At 48.8% G+C, this 20,980-nt stretch overlaps 1 protein-coding gene across 10 annotated transcripts in view; it reads right to left on the minus strand.

The window, feature by feature from the left end:
• Window positions 1-5,804: 5,804 nt before the first annotated feature.
• NAP1L4 (nucleosome assembly protein 1 like 4) overlaps window positions 5,805-20,980 on the minus strand; it is a 47,129-nt gene continuing 31,953 nt past the window's right edge. For 4 of the 10 annotated variants that reach the window (XM_008009583.3, XM_037998847.2, XM_008009259.3 and 1 more), the window contains exons 10-16: window positions 20,241-20,386; window positions 17,261-17,283; window positions 16,084-16,203; window positions 13,407-13,436; window positions 12,896-12,952; window positions 10,877-10,914; window positions 5,805-7,001 (exon numbers count right to left, since the gene is read on the minus strand). In XM_008009583.3, the coding sequence (XP_008007774.1) occupies window positions 10,909-10,914; window positions 12,896-12,952; window positions 13,407-13,436; window positions 16,084-16,203; window positions 17,261-17,283; window positions 20,241-20,386 (382 nt within the window). In that variant the 3' untranslated portion in view covers window positions 5,805-7,001; window positions 10,877-10,908. The remainder of the gene's footprint in view (window positions 7,002-10,876; window positions 10,915-12,895; window positions 12,953-13,406; window positions 13,437-16,083; window positions 16,204-17,260; window positions 17,284-20,240; window positions 20,387-20,980) is intronic. The other 6 variants (XM_008009322.3, XM_008009471.3, XM_008009196.3 and 3 more) reach the window with 2 other exon arrangements.

Here is a 20,980-nt window from a genome sequence, read left to right on the forward strand (position 1 = left end):
TGGGGACACAGTTTCCATTTGGAGAGATGAGAAATTGTGGAGGCGGATGCTGATGGCAGCTGCACAACAGTGTGAATATGCATGGTGTGAATATGCTCGGTGTGAATATGCTCAGTGTGAGTATGCTTAGTACAAATATGCTCAGTGTGAATGTGCTCCATGTGAATATGCTTGGTGTGAATATAGTCAGTGTGAATATGCTTGGTGTGAATATGCTCAGTGTGAATATGCTTAGTGCAAATATGCTGTGAATGTGCTCCATGTGAATATGCTTGGTGTGAATATGGTCAGTGTGAATATGCGTGGTGTGAATATGTTCAGTGTGAATACCCTTAGTGTGAATATGCTCAGTGTGAATATGCCTAAGCATAAGCACACTGAACTGTGCACTTTAAAAAATGGTTAAGAATGTAACTTGTGATGTGCCTTTTACTAGTTTTAAAAATGCATTTACATATGAATATCCATGCATGTGGGGGTATGAGGTTGTGTCTCTTCCTGTGTCTGGGCCATTTCCCAGGAACCCCCCACCCCAGCCCTCATCCTCTGGAATCCTCCATGTCTCAGCCACCCCTTGTGATGGATGGGCTTGGGCTAGGTCCCCTGTTGCTGTCATCATACACGGCACTGCCTTCCTGGACACCAGATGTGGCACTGCTGGGCTAGTGGGGCCTTCAGATGTGTGGTAACTGCCAAGATGGCCCACCAGTGGGGCTGTTCCTATTCACCCTCTCCCCTGAAGGCTGCAATGCCAATCTCCCCATGGCCAGGCCAATGGTGGGCACTCTGTACTTAAAAAAAAAAAAAAAAAAAAAGGGTCAATCTGGGCTAGGGGCAATGAGTCACGCCTGTAATCCAGCACTTTGGGAGGCCAAGGCGAGTGGATTACTTGAGTTCAGGAATTTGAGACCAGCCTGGCCCAGATGGTGAAACCCTGTCTCTACTAAGAATAGAAAAAATTAGCCTAGTGCAGTGGCATGTACCTGTAATCCCAGCTACTCGGGAGGCTGAGGCAGGAGAATTGCTTCACCCTGGGAGTCAGAGGTTGCAGCGAGCTGAGAAAGTGCCACTGCACTCCAGCCTGGGCCATAGAGTGAGACCCTGTCTCAAAAAAACAAACAAAAAACCAAAACAAAACAAAGACAAACAAAAACCCCCAAAACAATCTGGTGGTCAAAAACTGAGGTCTTGTCTTCCCACACATTTCTCTATTCCTGGGGTGGGGGCAGCCATCTCTCTGGGTGTCCGTGGCCTTTGGCGTAGCTGTCTGTTCCCCTTTTCATGTGCTTTGGTCTGTTTGAAAGGCCCCTTTCATGGGCTGAATGGTGGCCCCCAATAAGACGTATCCATGTTCTACTCCCCAAAACCCATGAATGTGACCTTTGATGGCAAAAGGGTGAATATGACCTTAGTGGCTAGAGTGTGATAGAGGCAAGGTCCCTGAGAGCAGGAGCCTCCCCTGGACTACCCAGGTGGGCCTCACGAGGGAGAACTGCCGAGAAGCAGGCATAAGGGGAGGAGGCCACGTGAGACAGAGGCAGAGATCGGAGGGAAGTGGCTACAAGCCAAGGAACGCCTGGAGCCCCCAGATGACAAGGGTCCCCATGTAAGGTTTGGTGTTCTGGTCCTTGGGGAGGGCAGCACCTGCTGAAAAGGGGCAGGTTGAGACCCAGGGACCGCCTCAGGCCCTCACTGGCAGCCCCCAGGCGGGGGGCAGCAGACCCTAGCAACTCTGACCAGTGCCTGCGCCTGAAGTCCCATCTCCAGGCGCTCCCTCTTATCCTCCTGACCCTGTACCTGCCTTGCTCGGTGAGGCACTGTCCTCCCTCCTCCAACTAGCTACCAGCCAGGCAGGCACTGTTGAGGGCTGGTGTGGGCAGCCCTGCCATGCCCAGGGTCTGGGTTCTGAGGAGGTGAGACTTCTCCCCATGTCCCAGATACAGAAATTGAGACCTAGGGAGATTTGGAAACTTGGTGGACACCACAGACTTCTTGAGGAGCCCGACAAGGGTGACCTGTGGGTCTGCCCTGAGTGGGGTCCTGGACACAGCTGTAGCTGCCCCGTTTCTCCTGGGCTGGGCTGGGCCAGGCTGTTGGGTTGTCATGGTAAGTAACATCCGGCTGCCGCCTTCGGAGAGCCATGAGTCAGCATAGCCAGGATGGGCCAGTGATTGGCACCTTGGGGACAGGCTGGCAGGCGGGGCCTCCCTCAGGCACACCAAGGTGACCTGGCCTCAGCAGGAGGCATCCAGGCCTCACCCTGCAAGAGCTGGGCCCTGGCTTCTGTCCTGAGCCTCGGGTCTGTCTCTTAAATTGGGAAGGTCCCAGGCACATGAGGTGGCTGGAAACCCTCACCAAATTCAGAGCATCAGAAACTCAACCAGGGCCAGCCTCAGGAGGCGTCCTTCCAGGAGGCCCTGCTGTTGGGGGAGAACTGCTTGCCAGTGTCTCCTGGTGGGTGCGGCCGAAACAGCTGGGCCTGGGGTCCCCTGGGCCCCCCACTCCACATGAAGATGCTCCCTGGGGCAGGTTGGGGAGGAGGTGCCTGCTCCAGCAGAAGGAACCTGGGAAGGCACCTGTTCTGAGGGCTTTAGGGCAGAGGCCGAAGTCCATGCCAGGTTGTGGCCAGGTCGGGCTGGCTGGCGGGGAACCACAGGCTTCTGCACACAGCAACCCCTTCTGCAGGCCCGGGGCTCCCTCAGGGCACTGCAGCTGTGGTTGGCTGAGTCTGGGATGGTCACTTCTCCCACCGCTGCCCCCGGCTGTTCCTCTGTTGCTCCCTGGTTGCCCAGCCCTGAGTCCTGACTCAGAGCCAGGCAAGCCAAGGACCCAGCAGGGGCAGGTCAGAGGTCGGTAATATCAAGGTGTGCCTGGATGAGCCAGACAGAGGCCAGGGGCTCCACCTACTCACCCTGGCTGCTCCCACCTTAGGGGCAAGCTTGGATCCTGGCAGCCCAGGCTGACTCAGCCTGTCCGGTGATGGGGTGGGGGGCAGCCTGGGGCATTTCGAGGGAGGGACAACATGGGTGGGGTGGCAGGAAGCCCTGGACCTGGGACTTGGGGAAGGGGCTCTGGCCCCATGGGTGGCCCCTTGGGGATGGAGAGGTTTGCTGGGCAGCAGGACAGGAGCAGGGAGGGATGTCGGCTTGGTCCCAGCTCCACATAAACGGGGGCCATGAGCCTAGAGAGCAGACTGGCCAGGTAGGGCGACCTGGGGGACACACCACCCGCAGACCCACATGCCAGGTAGCTGTGGAAGAGGGTCCCAGGTGACCCTGCCGGGGAAAGCAGCAGCCGTCAGGTTCTGGGGTCACAGCTCCTGACTCAAGGGAAAAAGCAGAATTTTAAGTGGAATCACCCTGTTTTGGGGACTTTTGAAAACTGAGCTTCAGGCTGGGTGTGGTGGCTCACATCTGTAATCCCAGCAATTTGGGAGGCCAAGTGGGTGGTTCACCCAAGGTCAGGAGTTCGAGACCAGCCTGGCCAACATGGTGAAACCTCATCTCTACTAAAAATACAAAAACTAGCCAGGCATGGTGGTGCATGCCTGTAATCCCAGCTACTTGGGAGACTGAGGCAGGAGAATCGCTTGAACCTGGGAGGTGGAGATTGCAGTGAGCTGAAATCATGCCACTGTACTCATACTCCAGCCTGGGCAAGAGCGAGTCTCCGTCTCAAAAAAAAAAAAAAAAAAAAGCTGAGCTTCATTGAGGACTAACTTACGTAACAACCTAATATACCCATTTCTGAGGTAACTCAAGAGTTCTGACAGCAGTATATACCTGTGTAATCACTTCCATCCCTCCAAAGGGTTCCTTGGTCAATCCTCCCGCCCCAGATCCCTCCCAGGCAGTCACCGGCACTATAGCTTTGCAGGCTCTAGAACCAGACAGAACCGGGGCCCTCCAGAGGCCGTCTTCCGTGCCTGCCTGCTTGCTGTGTAGGTTCTTTCGCTCCTTGCCCAGAAGCACTCGTGTGATGGCAGTCGACAGAAGTGTCTCAGCCACCTGTGCAGGGGGGTGCCCCAGGCCCCACCTCCCATCTCCTGGGCTGCTCCCCAAACTCCTGCCCTGACCCCAGTGCCACCCATTTTGAGTCTCAGTTCCCGCACAGGGTGAACAGCCACAGGGAGGGCAGGGGCTGGGGTGGGGCTGGACGGTGAATGTCTGCCTCCCCAGCAGGGGGCTCAGCAAGGACAAAGGAGGGGCCTGGCTAGCAGAGCTGAGGTTCTATGGCGGCACCCCCTGGCCCCCAGGACCAGAAGGGAAGCACCCACCCTTCACCCAGGCCAGGCCGGGCAGCCGCCACAAGCCCCCACTTCCCAGCTGCCTTCCAGATGGTGGCTCTGGGCAAACCTCTCAACCACTCAGCAACTTTCTGTGACCACTCATGGCTGAGGTCCCGGAGCTGACAATGGCCTGGGCCTGGGATGGTTCCTGGGCTCCTTGGCCACTGGAGAATGACCTTCCCTTTCCTGAGACCCTGGGAAGCAGGCAGGACAGCGGCCATGCAGGGGTGACAGAGGCCAGGTGCTGAGGTCTTGGGGGAAACCAGGCACCTGCACCCTCAGGCCTCCACAGCTCCCCAGGCTTCATGTTGAGGTCCTGCAGCCAGATGATGTCCTTGGAACTGGGCGGCATCCACGAACCATGCACTCCCAAGGGTCAGACTCAGTGGGGGACACAAGAACCCAGCTCTGTGAAGGATGCACGGCAGGTGGGTGCAGGGTCCTCACACACTTCTTACTCAAAAGGGAAAATCCAGATACCCCCATCCCCAGAAACCACAATGTTAACATCCCCTTTCCCCCACTTGTGCAAATCTGATCTACAACCACCCAGCTAGGTAGTGAGGGGCACTCCATAAGCTGTAGAGCCCTTCCTAAAAGGCACGTCGGGCAACCAGTGGACAGGGCAGTGTGCAGGGCTCTCATCTCCCCAGCTGATGGGGGGTCACTGCAAAATAGCACCTGCCCTTTGGATTATGGGGTCTGACCCTGGGCAGACCAAGTAAGGCCAGGGTGCTGCTCACCCATGGGGCCACCCTGAGGCTGGGGAGCCTGAGACCAAGCTCCCCCAGATACTTCACAGGATGGGGACGGAAGAACGGGTGCAGGAAGCACAGACATCAGGCTCCACAGCCCTTGGGGGTATGCTGGAAGGACATTCACTTCCCAGCCTGCACCTCCCCTTCCTGCTGCTCCCAGGGAGAAGGCAGCCCACGGGTAGGCTGGAGGCGGCAGGGCAGGGCCAGCCATGTGGGGAGCAATGAGCCAGCTCCATGGCTGCCTTCTCATGACGGAGTTTCATTCACCAGTCAGCGCTGCCAAGGCTGGGATTCCCACAGTCAGGTCAAGCAGCGCCAGTGCGGCAGGTGTTTGAGTGGAGTGCCTCCTCTCACTGTGGATGGAAGACACACCAGGAAAAGCTTCAGAGAGCAGACAGACCTAATATGGGCTTTATCAGGAAGTTCTCCTCTTGGAGGCTTCTGGATCGACAAGGCATAGTCCCACTAACTCTGAGAAATGATCCCCTCCTGGGGGAGGGAACAGTCTTCCCCTGGGTCCACAGTGAAGCTGCCTACATACAGCAGTGACTAAGGTGTAGTGGGGGCGGCTACAGCAGCCTCTGCCTCAAACAGCTTTCAAGGCCTCAGAAGTAAACTGTACGGAGCCACCAATACCCAAGGCTCAACAGAGTCCAACAGGGTGTATGGCACATATGAGCCACCGGAGGGGAGCAGATGGCACCCACCTGCTTCCCCACCACATTCCCCTACAAAGAACGACATGGCACAGTGCTGACTCCATGTTTCACAACTTTAATAGAATATTCTAACTATTCTGTACAAATTGAAAACACTGTATTCAGTTACAAATGTGTTCTAAGGTTAGGCTGAGCACTCTCCACAGGCCTGGTCAGTGCGGACACGGCCATCCCCAGGCTGCTGGAGAGCGCCGTCCCCCACTTGGAAACCCCACCCACCAGCCGCCAACCGGTCACACCAAACCCAAGACCTTCAGACAGGATGAATGGTGGGGCCCAGCAATGGGGCTACTGAGAAAGCAGGACTTGACGCTCATACGCTCAACTGAAACGCAGGACTTCCCAGCCCAGCCCCTCACTGGAGAAGACCGCCGAAGCCCGGCTCCGGCAGCAGGGCGGCGCCTGCGTCATGAGGACGGGCTCGCGTCTTCAGCCCTGGTGGCAAGGAGCAGCGTTTCTTCTGCACAGGCCTTGCTCCTGCTAGGAAGTGGCACATCTTCCCGCTCAGGTCACCAAGGTGGTTCAGAAATGGTGAGGGCGAGTGACAGCGAAAGGCCGCAGTCCTCACAGGCAAGAAGGGATAAATAAATATGAGGTGACCCGCAGCAGCTCTTGCCTGGGCTGGTGTGTCACAACCCTGACCCACCCCTTAAAAAAAGAAAATCAAGAAGCAACATCCTAAGAAGAACACAGCCCTACTCTACACAGCCCTTCTGAGATGATTAGCATATAACAGGTGACGCAGGCTGCACACTCGGCAGATTAAGCAGCTGGAAACAGCAAGTGGGTTTCTTCAAATGAAAGGGAAGAATTCAGTCCAACTGCAGGAGGGCGGGAGAGGTTCTAGATCCTGGGAACCACATCAGACTTCGGCCCTTTTTGCCAAGTGACCGCCCCCACCCCGATGTGATCTATGGGGCCCTCCCACAGGGCCCAGGCAAGTCCAGAGCTACAGGCACCAAGGCTGCAGAGGGTGCTGGACGAAACCTCCTATTTCTGAAATGCATTTCAGTTGCCACTGTACAAGTTAAGCAAAATAATAAGGAAAAAGGAAAAGTGAAAGTGAAAATCATGCACTTGAAAACGAGTTAGATGGAGTAAGCTCTGTCGACGGGATTGTGCTGCGGCAAGGACCGAGGTCCCGCCCACAGGCCTGGAGTCCCGACAGTCGGTCTGCCAGGCACCCGCCTCCGCTTCCTACTGCTGCTTGCATTCCGCCGGCTGGCTGGGTTCCTTCTGTCAACGAAAAAGACAAGGCTTGTAGAGAACAAAGTCAGCTCCATTCACCAATTAGCTCCAATCAACAACGAAAGCCAAGACTGAATGAGTTCATTCTCATTGAAAAAAATGGTTACTGCAAATACACTTTTAAAAATAGTGACAAGAACAAAGCTAACTCCCCCTACCCCTGCACAGTCAAAGCAGGGTTGCTTTTTATGTTTTTAAAGCTATGCCTTGAAGCATTCAAATTCATGTCATGTTCAGCAGGAGGGTTCTGGGGCTCCTTGGGGTGGTGAAGCTCCAGGAGGCTGCCCATTAAACGGCTGGGAAGCAGCCGGCACTCCCGCCCACACAGAGCACAGTGCGCTCAACATGGGCAGCTCCACCCAGGAAGGCCACCTCAGAGGCAACCCCTCTTGGTGCCGACAGTCCTCATTTCTCAAGGGCACATCTGTCTCAGGGTAGGCCGGACCCTTGGCGCTCATGGACAGCAAATCTCTCCTCTAGCAGGTTCCTGCTCTTTGTACTACCAGGTTGTGCCCCAGTAGATCCATCCTCTCTGGTGGTCTGTACTGCACCAACAAATGACAAGCTGCCACTCCCAAGAGCTCCATCTGTCACTCACTCTCTTAACAGTCTCACCAAGGGGGAATGTTATCCTTCCAGTAACAGCATCTGGGACACCATTCCCCTCCCAGAGGAATGGATTAACTCCAATATTATCTAACACAGAGATCTTGTACTCTTTAAACCACATCCAGCAACTCCATGAATTTGTGTGGAGTCCAACAATAGCCTAAGAAATATGACATGATCTTGCTAATGCTCCTGAGCTAGTAACTTCATGGACCTATAGCCTGTGATTTCTGGCCAAGATTACAAACTGCTCTTAATCCAGCGTGCCTATGGAACCCAAGAACTTGGACTGTACGGGGCAGAAAGACCCCTGGGTAACCACAGATGACATCCTCCATGGTATAAGCTGGGTTAACATAACTGACATCTTCCATGGTATAAGCTGAGGCTACAGTTCATTCTTTGGGAAATCACATTTAAGGGATAGTCAAAAAGATATGTATAAAAGATGAAAAAAAAAAATCAATAACCTTGAACCCTGGTCTAAGCTCCCAATCTCAGCCACCCCACAGGCTGCCTAAAGAGCCTGGCTGAGAAAAAATGACGCTGACCAAAAACCCTCACCAAAAAGATCAACTGAGACCTGTCAATCTGACATTCAAGGATAGACTGAAGGTGGCCCAGTGTACTAGCCAAGGGCACTGAGCCACTGGCCTTAAGAGTGTGGGGGATGCAGGGCGCCCCGGGCAGGTGCAGTGAGGGGAGGAGTGGGACAAGCAGTGTGCCTCCACCAAGGGACACGCCTAGAAAATGGGAGGTCAGTAAAGGAGCTGTGCAGGGACGGGGAAGACTGGGGCTGGTAACAGGGTGACAGACTCCATCTTTATGTGCATTTAAGTTATGCAAATACTATGTCATGTCATACACAGGATTTTTTATATATATATATATTTTTTGAGATGGAGTCTTGCTCTGTTGCCTAGGCTGGAATGCAGTGGCTGGATCTCAGCTCACTGCAAGCTCCGCCTCCCCGGTTCACGCCATTCTCCTGCCTCAGCCTCCCGAGTAGCTGGGACTACAGGCGCCCGCCACCTCGCCCGGCTAGTTTTTTGTGTTTTTTAGTAGAGACGGGGTTTCACCATGTTAGCCAGGATGGTTATAATTTATCCTACCACAGATTGAGCATCCCAAATCCCAAATCTGAGACACTCCAAAATCTGGAACCCAAGACAAAGAAAATGCTCACGGGAGGATTCCAGATTTGGAATGCTCAACCAGAAATAAATCTAAATTATCCTAAGTTGCAGAAATGATGTAACAGGCATTTTCAACCATGAGAACGTAGTATTCATCTGTCCTAAATAAAACCAATATCCTGGGTGAAGACTTCTAGAGGGAATAGAGTGCACACAGAACAGACTCTCAAGACTGGTGTCATGACCCAGTGCCTTGTTGGAGGGGAGTGGGCCAGGCACCTGGCTCTGGGAAGAGCTGCTTTCCCCGTGCCTGAGGGCACAGCCCCCTCTGGGCAGGAAGGCAGCACATGGCCCACCCCTGCCAGGCTTTGGTGCTCACACAGCACGCTGGAGCTTCTGCAAGTGACTGACAATTTTAGAAATCAATTTTACATATGAGACACCAATTGTTTTCAGCCTGTGATACATGCCAAAAACAAAAACAAAGAAACAAAAAAACAAAACTGCACCTGAACTCCTAAACTGAAGCATCCATTATCTCATGTCATAGATTTTAATGATGGTTGGGTCATTAATTGACGCTAAGATTATCAAGGGAGGGGGAGCTGGCATTTTAAAAGGTACCAACTAATAGGAAAAAAATCTCATGTCTCATGGGACCATTTAAAAGGTGGGGTTTTAACAGATAACACTCGACCTGAGAAAGGCAACAAAGACATGCCACTAAAACACACTCGACCATAGCTGCGCTGGTGAAGAAGCCCCAAGTGCCCAGAGCTCTATGGCTGAAGAGGCAGTGGCCTCAGGGTGACACTCCTCGGGGTTGCACCCTGCCCTTCTCTTCCAGGGACACATGCTGAAATATGGACAGGTGGCATGCACCAAGGATTCTCTTCAAAAGAGCTGGTGGCATGGGAGGAGTGGGTGAGGGTACAGGTGGAACAGGAGTGGCTAAGTTCTTCAGACATAAGGGGACAACAGGAATTAACGGCAGCTAGACATAATTTTAAACATACAGGCAAATTCTCAAACCTGGCCCTGGAAAACAAAATCGTTCCAAGAGCTGCATCTGCCCTATGTACACATCAGTTTCCCATGAAAGCAGCCTACATGAGGAAGACAGGGAGACGGTGGTGCTAAGACCTCAAGGACATCTGGTCTATGGGCTGCCAGGATCATGCTGCCGTCCCATGATGAGACCCTTAAAATCGGAGTGCCTACATACCCCGGCATGCAGAGGCCCTGCAACGGTCGTGGGATTTCTCACGGCACCTCTTGTTCCCACCTCTCTGCTTTCTCCCACAACATCCCACGAGTGCCACGAGTGAACGGGTCTCGTCACGGACAAGGGCCTCTGTCTACTTACAGCCTCCTGTCAGCCATTCCAGGACAGGGCAGAGCTACAGGGACTGAAGAAAGTGGGGGGTGGGAAAGAGCTTCCAGGATTACTGACACTCATTTTAATCTACAACTGGTTCTTGCTTCATTCAATTAGAGAATTCTCCGCCAACCTCACAACAGTACTTTTTACTGCTGACACCAAAACAGATGCCAGTTAACACTGCAGATAAAAAATGCTGGCACAGTAAAAGCTGTTACTCCTCTGTGTACCTATTGGTCTGCACAGAACATGAATTCAAAAAGTATAGATTTCAACAGACATGTGCTGGTAGTGACAGTGGGCTGATTTCAACTGCCACAGTATGTGTTCTGAGCACAGCTGGGCCCAGTGTGTTATGCGCTCTGCAAGGACTGCTTCCTTATGGTGGCCTGTGTGCGCCACCCTGCAGACTGCTAACCATCCAGGGCCCTCTTGCTGGAAAGCAGTACCATCAGCAATGAAAATAACACCCAAGTTACATCTTTGCTACTTGGTTAGCAAGAAACACTGGGCTCAGAAAGCAGGGACCAAATCTAGGTTTGGTTCATTGATTTTAAAGGTACGTGTAACAGACATCTGTACAAAAACAGTGTTCTTCAGAAAGCTCTATGTCAAACCTGTGACACAGTGAGTGTGCCTGGACAGCAACTCCCTCTTTATTCAAAGTCAAAACAATGCATTATATAAAGTATAGATCAGAAGTTTGGAAGTTAGGTATGAATGGAATTCCACCTTACCTAGAAACGTATGAATGATTAACAGACAAAAATTACACCTAAATGGGGAAAAAAATTGAAAGGAACTGTCAGCATGAAAGAAAATGAAATGCACAAAATTATACAGGAGGCAACGGCCACAATTTCTCATGATACAAAAGGGCTGCAAGATACTGAACTCGGGGTGAACAACTTCAACACCAGATCATACTTTCAAAATGGGCGGAAGCATGATTTTCGCTTTTATCAGACTGCCCCCAATACTAAAACCTCCCTTCCTTCCTTGTTTTCTTTTGCTTGCACAGACTCTAACACTGCCCATCTCTTTGGAAGGTGCATGTGACAGGGATAGCAGGCTTGGACTTATCTCGGCCACACATGCCCGGCCGTCTCTGAACTTCATTCACACCATTAGCCTGTAGATGTTTTTAGTCCTTTCTCCCCCAGCCAACAAAACCTATCAGCGGTCTCATGGCGTGTTAGCCTGTAATCCACCACGTCATGTTCTCTATAATGGCTGGTGAGAATGCTCTTTTAGAAACCTGGGACGTGAAAGGAGACTCAAGGTTCTCCAAGGTGACAGAAGGAAGCAGAACAAACAACAGAGGGGAGGAAAAGAGACGCCGAGGCACAGAATATAGGGAGGGGGAGAGACAAGTACAACAAGGACAGAGGCAGCTGTGCGCGGAGTCTGAGGAGGTGGCCCTGCCAATTGCCCCCAGTCCTTGCTTTACAACTGCAACCTTGAAAGCGTCCATTCAGCGCCCACAAGGTGGAAACATGGCCCAATAAACACACGTGGCCCTTGGGTCCATCAGACACCCTGCAGAGCAGTGACGGGCAGCATTTATTCTCCCAGCGTTGTTCACTGGCTGACTGACAGCCCTCATCTTCCCTGTCCCTACACTGTGATCCACGCAAGGCAGACCCAGGACTTCATCTCCTACAGCCCTCACCGCCCACCACCATGGTGCTGAGCACAGGTACACTTTCAGCACAGAGACCTCCCACATCAACAGGCCAACCTTTAGAAGATGAACATTTCCATGAGCATATTATTCCCAGAGTAGTCGTTATAAGACACATTCCCAAAAAAGTTTTAAAAGCTCTTCTCCCATCCCTTCCCTGAAGGAACCACAACTGTGAACACGCATTCATGGGAATAGCTGGTTTCAACCAACTGATGACAGAGCCAGGATATCACACTGACGGCTTAGTGCACACTCCAAAAAACAAGGGTAAAAACAAGCAAAAAACATCTAGTCAGACAGAGACACATTACAAAAACACCAGGTAACATTAGTATTCTGACAGCCCACAATATACTTAATTTTAAGAGGCAAGGGAACTACACGTTTCATGTTTTATGAGAGGAAACTCTTATGACAGCTGTAGGATGACATTTAAGCAGTTCTGATTTTAAAATGTGTCAAATGGTCAAAGTACCTTAAGTTACTCTGAGACCACAAATAAAAATCTAAATTTGCAGGTAAAATTAATGGGGTTGCCCATTCATTTCCAACTCAGTTTTCTTTAGTAAACCTTCCCAACATATTTTAAATTATCTGAGACAGATGAGATATCTAGACATACCATCTGGGCATGCCCAGCTCAACTGCAACTGTCAAATGATGCCCACAACCCCATTATTCTGCTCCTTAACAAAAAGAGCCCCCAAGTCCCTTCTTTGCACCTTTTCCAAACACGCACAAAGAAAAGTTTACGTTGTCAGTTAAAGCATTACCTTACCTTAAAAGAATGAAACATTGGGAAAGTCAAGGTGCTCCACTGAGGAGTCTATGTAACTAAGACACAGCCTGAGATAGCTGGAAAAGCTTCTAACTGAATATGTACACTCAACACTCAAATTATATACACAGTGCCTGAATAATCATTCCAGTATTTTTCTGACACATTTTAAACTTTCTAATTAGAGAATAATGAATACTGTTAACACTACTGCCTCAAAGTGGGGAACATTTTTAAAAGTCTAAGAGTGTAGCATAATAAGTAGGTCTGGGTGGCCCCAAAGTTACCAACCTTGGGGTTAATTTCTGCATCATCCTCGTCTTCTCCCTCCTCGTCACCTTCTAATTCCTATATTTAAAAAGTGAGAATTAGCTGGAATGACAAGATTTAAACTCTTGTGGCGTTCACAATCCACAAACACACGGAGCAATACACTGCCTTAGACGGAAATCAATTACTGCTACCCACAAGTGACTCATCACTTCCTCTGGACACTTAGAATTATTTCTAGGTATCTTTTTATTCTCACAGACAGCCCTAAAAGAAACACAATTCTGAAAAAGTAGATTTTGTTAAATGATTATTTTCTAAGATACATTTTCATAAGCCAACTGCAGGGTCAAAAACTGTCACAGCATTTGCTATGTATTCTGCTTAGTGTTTTAAGAACACTGTTAGAGTCAAAGACAGCGTCACAAAAAATGGGTGCACCACAGCCCTGTGAGTCCATAACCTTCAAGCAGAGAAAGCCAAAAAAACAACTTCAGGGAGGTAAGTGGCACTGCATAAACCTGTCTCTTACCTCCTCTTCTCCTTCTTCACCTTCTTCAAACTGGAAAAACACAGAAAAACATTTTTAAGTTTACAAAACATGACAGCAGCCTGCCCGAGACACCAGTCCCATCAAATGACTCACTGATCAAGCCTAAGAAGATCAGAAAGTTCAGCCACGCTGCCTGCTGGGCCTCGCTTGGCTGAGGAGTCATTTGCTTGTGTGCGATGCATTTTAAAAGCATGCCAGGAAATTGAAAGTCACGCAAAACAAGGAATAGGATAGGAAGCTGGTCAGCCAGGCTGTACACTGGACACAGTTGGGAACCTGGCACCACAGCTCTGCCCTGAGTGTTCTCACACAAGGAGCAGACACACAGGAAAAGATTTTTGTAAACCAATGAATTTGCTTTCCTTAAATTTTTTACAAGGCTGATCTAACCAGTAGCATAATGTTATTGGATACAGGAACCTAGGTATCATTTTACATCTCACACAAAGGGAAAAAAAAACTTAGTAGAAATATATTAAAACTTTGGTGTTTAATCTTTAAACACTAAGGTGCTCAAAGGTGAACCTCCAACATTAGTCAATTGTCTTGAATCAGTTTCTCCTACATCCAAAGACATCATTGGTCAGACTGAAAATCAAGTTTCAAACATGAAACTTACATTAAAAGCAAAACCACCTTATCACTACTGGTTGCATAACCAGGGTAGTACACTGAAAATGCAGTTTCATTTATCAACATTTCCCTTTTTGTTGAGCTCACACCATGTATTCCTTAGAGCCAACTTCAGTGGAACTTAGAAGGATCTTACTGTGCTGGTGTGGAGTTCACACAGTTTGCACAGCCTCCTGGCGCCACGCAGCAGCCAGGATGAGACGTGACCACAGTGCAGCGCCCTCTCGCTCTAAGGATCCTAACTGGCATCAGACAGGGAAAGACTTCTTAATAATCTTCCATTTCAGGTCAGATCCCAATGGGCCTCCAGCAGGCTCCAGGGCCTATTCCAAAGCTCTAAGGACAGCATTTCGCCCTTGAGGGGCTGTGCACAGAGGCTGCTCCAGATGCATCACCCACCTGGGCAGGTGGGACTTTTTATGCCAACACTTACTGTGGCATTGCTCTGTGCCAGGTGCTATGTTAAGGGCTATGTTCAGGTGCCATGTTAAGGGCTTAACAAGTCATCAGAGTCTTCACCATGAGCTCTACTTATAGCTGAGGAAACTGAAGCTTAAGGAGGTGGTGGAGCTACTAAGGGGGAGAGTGGGGATGTGAGTCTAAGCAGTCTAATCTGAGCTGGCACTTCTAGCCTCTAAATGACACTGCTTATCAGTAGTACCTGTGCTGAACATATTATGAATGAAATACACATTTACTATAAGCAAATGTGGCACAGTGCTCACCAGTAGTACAGACATCGCATATAAGTAAACAAATAGCACACATGCATATTCAAGTCTTTTAAACTGATGGGTGTATGATCAAAAAAGTTTGAGATAAGCTTTCCAATGTGTAGCCACTAGCCCTTAGCTCACTATTTAAACTTAAACTAATGTAAATGAAATGTTCAGTTCCTCAGTCACAGCAGCCATATTTTATTTCAAGTCCTCAAGTGGTCAGTTCTACTGCGCTGCACCAAGCAGGCAGAGGATAGTTCCATCAACAGAGGAAGTTCTATTGGAAAGTGCTGGTCTAGAATCCGTAAAACTATGTCTTGGCAGCTACCTGACTGTCCATGTTCCCCGACCTACAATCACCTCCCAGCCTAGGAATGAGCCAGCAAGTTGAGTTTTAGGAGTTAAACGAACAGTCTAAGACCTAATAGCTGACAAAGAGCACGCTGGCCTGTTCTCCCTGCTGGTGGAACTCAGTACAATGGGAGAGGTGTGAGGAGATGTTGGTCTTTACTGCCACAGGGGGTTAAGGCCCTTGAACCCACCTAAGCTCTTGCTGCCCTGTCTGAAGCCCCAAAAGGCCAGCCCTTGTAAGAAAAGAAACTTAGCGCAGCCACAAAACCTAAGAGCTCCACAAGCAAGAGAATGTCATCTAGAACACACTTCCAGTAACATTCTATAAAACAAAACTTTATTTTCCACAGATCAAGAAGACTTGAAGCTGCCTGAACTTTGGTGAGGATGGGAGTTTCTGAGCGGTGCACGGGCTGTGTGCCCGCAAGTTCTGACCATGGAAGAGTTGGCTTCCCTCAAGCCCAGAAAGGAAAGTGACATGCAATCTTGTTGTTTTCTTGGGAGCATGGGTCTTTTTCCTTTTTACCTAATTAGATAGAAGTTCAGGATTTCTATTTCTTTTGGGTTGATGAAATACAGGCTAGCATGAGTCCACTGTCAATAAATGTTTGCTGTGGTCAGACCTCCATGAAAGAGATTTTCCCCATGTTCAGAAGTACCCTGGAGCTTAGGTTTTTAGAGAATACTGTTGAATCACTAGGCAGGGCTCACATAGGAAACTGGCAATCACCTCTGAAACTGCCTCACAGACACCTGCTTTTTCTGCTCTGTTCCTCAGACCTCTCCTCTTCAAGTATATTCCCCCCACAAGGACAACAGCTTAGAGTACGTATCTGACTGATGATGTCATAAAAAGATTAGGCATGGGGGTTTCCCAAGCCACAATTCAGGGCCACTCTGCACCAACAGAGATAAGCACCCAGGTGGGAGCCCCCCTTCCCCGAGCCTCATACATTGTCATCATCCTCTATGGCCTCCCCAGTGAAGTACAGCACAGCCCGCGGGACTATCCGCTCACGGAAAAAGTGTCCAATTTCAAAATCAGAGGCTAATGTGAATTCAGAATCTTCATCCTGAGGAGGAAAAACCCACGTGTTAACTCATTTTAATGGGATAAAAACATTCGCTTCACCACCCTTAGCTAAACCTCAGCCCCTCACTTATGATTTACTTGACTTAAAACACCAAACTCCTGCACTGCTGGGGGACAGCCACTAGATACTCAAAGCCCTTTTAAAACAACTTCAAGTAGCTTTAAAGAGCTACTGAAGCAAAATGGCAGAGCAAGTGGGAATTGAGGGCCTCACAGCTCCATCACTTGTCCAAAGGTCTCACTCAGAGTAGGGGGTATCAGAGTCTCACACATGGGGAACGGGCAGTATTAAAGCACTACACGTTTGCTACTGAAACCAACATATGAAACACGTACTTTTACTTTTCTATCACCCAGGTTGGAGTGCAGTGGTGCAATCACAGCTCACTATAGCCTCAAGCTCCTGGGCCCCAGTGACCCTGGAACTACACAGTGCACTACCATGTCCAGCTAATTTATTATTTTATCTTTTGAGACGGAGTCTCCCTCTGTCGCCCGATGGAATACAGTGGTGCGATCTCAGCTCACTGCAACCTCCTCCTCTCGGGTTTAAGTGATTCTCCTGCTTCAGCCTCCCAAGTAGCTGAGATTACAGGCACTGCCAACATGTCCAGCTAATTTTTTTTGTGTGTGTGTGTGTGTGTGTGTGTGTGTGTGTGTGTGTGTGTGTGTGTATTTCAAGCAGAAACGGGGTTTCACCATGTTGGCCAGACTGGTTTGAACTCCTGACCTCTAGTGATCCACCCACCTTGGCCTCCCAAAATGCTGGGATTACAGGCGTGAGTCACTGTGTTCGGCCAGTTAATTTATTTGATTTTAATTTTTTGTAGAGATGGGGCTGTGCTATGTTGCCCAGGCTGGTCTCAAACTCCTGGACTCACACAGTCCTTCCACCTCAGCCTCCCAAAGCATTAAGATTACAGGCATACGCAGTCCATACACAGCCAGGACTGGACTTTTTTAAACAAGCAGACAAGTAGACATTCACTCAGGAGAGACTTCAACAGCAAAATCAGACTATTAACAACAAATCTTACCAGTGATTCTCCATCCCCGGATGCTAGGAAAAAAAAAAAAGACAAAACATATTTAAGTTACAGTGACAAGTCCCAGAATTTTAAAGCCCACAGAGGAGGAAGTTGTGCTGGTAGACAAAATGTAACATTTTTCACCTTGAGGTTTAAACTAGAAATCCCCAAAGCCTTGCATCTCCTGACAGACATCGTCGCAAGCTCCATCCACCACTTCTGAAGCTGGCCTGAGTGCCTCTATGCCCCCCTCCCCTCTCCTCCATCACGTGCCATGGGCTGGCACTCAAGCTTGAGAAAATCATTTTGAGAGGGTTAATATATTAACAGGAGGAAAGGCAAACAGCCCCTAGGCTATGGCCATGTGGCCATTCAGTGCATTTGTGCTTTATGGGGAAATTTAACTCATGTCCTGCAGAACTATACATGATGGTGCAGGAGAGAAAAAGAAAGTCCTTAAGCCTTATAAGCTGTGAGTGTTACTAAGGCATTGCATCTCAGCGAGGCAGAAACTGCATTTCTAACTGTTTGGAGAGTGCTGAAATGCCCACCAGTGCCCCCTGTAGAGTGGCGCAGCTCCTCAGTGAAAGCTGATGCTTAGATGACCTAAGCACACCAAGACAGACAGGGACTTCTAACCACACTCAATGAAGCCATGCAACATTCAAATGGTACACGATCCAACCCCCTGATTTTAGAGACATTTACTACAAGACCCTGACCTTCATCAGGAGTTGAATGTTTACTCTGCTTAGTCTCATACCTGCCTTTTCAATCTTCACTGGGCTCTTCTGAGTCTCTCTTCCCATTAAGCGACCACAACCCTGGCAGCACTTGCTGTTTGCTGCTGACACATGAGCGTTGGGTGTGTAAACACCACCCATGAGCAAGGCAGAGCTCCCAAGCCTCGGTGTGCCAGCATCACCCGGGGGTTTAAGACATGGGTTAGGGGCATGGCTGGGTGTCTAAACGATGGAGCAGCATGCTCCCCAGGGCACTCTGGCCGGGGTCATGAATCAGCACAAGGATTCTCAGCACTCATACTTCTGGACTGGCTTTGTAGCTTTAAGGACAAAGACGGAGCTGGACTCACTAGCTAATGCCTCCTTCACTTCATACCACAGGAGTTCATTTTGTCTGTTCCTTCACTACCCCATTACCTACTCCCTACCCATCCTCAATTTTTTTCATAGCACTTACCATATGGTATTATGTGTTTGATTACTTTAAAAGTGGCTTTATTGATGGGATTGTATACCACAAAAGGCATACACTCTAAATGTACAACTTTATGACTTTCAGTGTGTTAACTTTAGAGTTGTGCAACTATACCATAAAAGTTTTAGAACCTACAGTAAAAAAAAAACCCTTAAAAATTCCCTTGAGTCCACTTTCAACTCCATTTTTATCCTAAAAATTATTATTATTATTATTTTTTGAGGCGGAGTCTTGCTCTGTCTCCCAGGCTAGAGTGCAGTGGCACAATCTCGGCTCACAGCAAGTTCTGCCCCCTGGGTTCACGCCATTCCCCTGCCTCAGCCTCCCCAGTAGCTGGGACTACAGGTGCCCACCACCACGCCTGGCTGATTTTTTGTATTTTTAGTAGAGACGGGGTTTCACCATGTTAGCCAGGATGGTCTCAATCTCCTGACCTCGTGATCCACCCACCTCGGCCTCCCAAAGTGCTGGGATTACAGGCGTGAGCCACCTCGCCCAACAAAAAATTATTTTTAAATCAGTTTTAAGAAAACTTCCTACAAAAAGTCAGTGATTCCAGAAAGTAAAGCCCCCTGCTTCACGGTGAATTCACAATCTCCAATATGCCCAACCCAAATGTCTAAAAGGAATCTTGTAAAAGAAAATGAAATGTAATATCTAATTTTATGACTGCTCTCATTCCCCAAACCATATATATTTGTATCTTCTATATTCAAAGTCTAACTGCAGAAAATAGGCACCACAATTAAAATAACGAACTGAACTCTGAAGGGTAGCTTGACAAACAAGGGTGCTAAGCTCAGAAACAAAATCAAAAAAACACTCAGATTGGAGAAGAGAGCTGCCCTGTGGCCCCACATACAAACACTAACTGATTATCTGCAGCAGGGGATGGCATCTCTTCACTTCAAATTATGTTTTTGTTCATGGAAACTAAAGAGAATATGGATATTTTAACACTGACAAGTAGTTTGAACTTCACATTCTCTCATGATTAGGAAATTATATGAAAAATCCCAAGTAATTTACTCTCAAAATCAACTGGTCAATCTTTACTAGTTCAAAGGTCTCATCTTTATTTTACCACTTAGGAAAATTTAAATAAATAAATAAATAAATAAATAAATAAATAAATAAATGGAAGCAGCTTCCAAGCTGTGATTCTGCCAATGTTTTTCAAAACTGAAAGTCCCAACTACTTGTTTCTCACAATATATAAATTCCAAAAACTTCTATCAAACTGTGCATAAAATAAAATTACGAGAAAAGGGGTTGACTAAGCAGATGATCCAAAAGCGGCACAACTAGAACCAGCGTACAGCAGTAACGGGTACCTGGAGAGCAAACTCAGCAGCTCTCCGAGGCTGGGAGTGGTCTCTGGGGGGTGCAAAACAGACACAACAGAGGGGCAGAAATGCCAACTGGTGGAGAAGGGTGCTTCAGGTGAGGAAGCAGCCCAGGTGCAAACACTCTATTCAGTTTTATTAAAACAGAACTGCAAGTTTTTGCCTGGGCTGCAGCCAAGCAGAGCAAAGCTCTTCTGTTTCCTGCAGAAGATGACAATCATACTCTTACTGTCCTAGCTACCTCTGCCCGCCACAATAAACTTGCCAGCGCACCAACAGAACAGCCTGGGACACAGCAATGTGCCCCTACTGACCACACTTGCCTGAAAGAACAGGACTAAAGTCTCTGGGTGTTAGGAATCTATCAGGTGACCAAAATTATTTTATACAAGTACATAATGAATATTAACCACCAACAGACTTGCCTTTCAGTGGATTGAAGAAGTTGAAAAAGGACTCATTGGGTACTTGTTTCGTAATTGTTCTAACAGTGCCTCGACCCTTATGCTTCTGCTTTTTCTTGATGGTTTTGACAGTAACATTCTTTCCTTTCTTCCAGTCAATGGTACACCTACCAGGACAAGACAGCTGTCATGAACACACAATCCATGAGAAAAATCCATTACAAATGCAGGCAGGAAGCAAACCACAGCTCTATGCCAAACCTGGAAAACTAAATAAAACCAATCTGCAAACCAAATACAATGGCCCATGAAGTTCATCTGGAGGTTGGCAAAAGAGAAATGGCCTGGTCCTCTTTCAACTTGGGTGTGACCACTGCCTCAAACTTCAGACTTCTGGAACAATGGTATTATTTTCCCAAGACATTTCATCAGGACTCTGAAATGTGTATTCTGTGGCAAAGCCCTTGTGTCAGGTCTGCATGATGCTCAAGAACTTGTCCTCGGCTTCCCAAGGAAGCAGGAGTTGCTGCTGCTGTTCAAGGCAGCCAAGTGAGCAGAACAAGCTGAAAAAAGGAAATAGGTGGCCACTGGGAATCTTGACGGCCAGTGCAGACCACTCCAGCCCCAGGGAGGCTGGCAAGGGCTGAGCACAGCACGCTCTCTTAACACACAATCACCATGGACCCAGGAAACACCTGGCAGATCTCAATACTGCCCGCTTAAGAACATGCTTGGAAAGGCCAGGCCTTTTTCTCACACGA

Source organism: Chlorocebus sabaeus, chromosome 1 (assembly GCF_047675955.1).
Source record: "Chlorocebus sabaeus isolate Y175 chromosome 1, mChlSab1.0.hap1, whole genome shotgun sequence".
NCBI classification, from domain to species: Eukaryota; Metazoa; Chordata; class Mammalia; order Primates; family Cercopithecidae; genus Chlorocebus; species Chlorocebus sabaeus.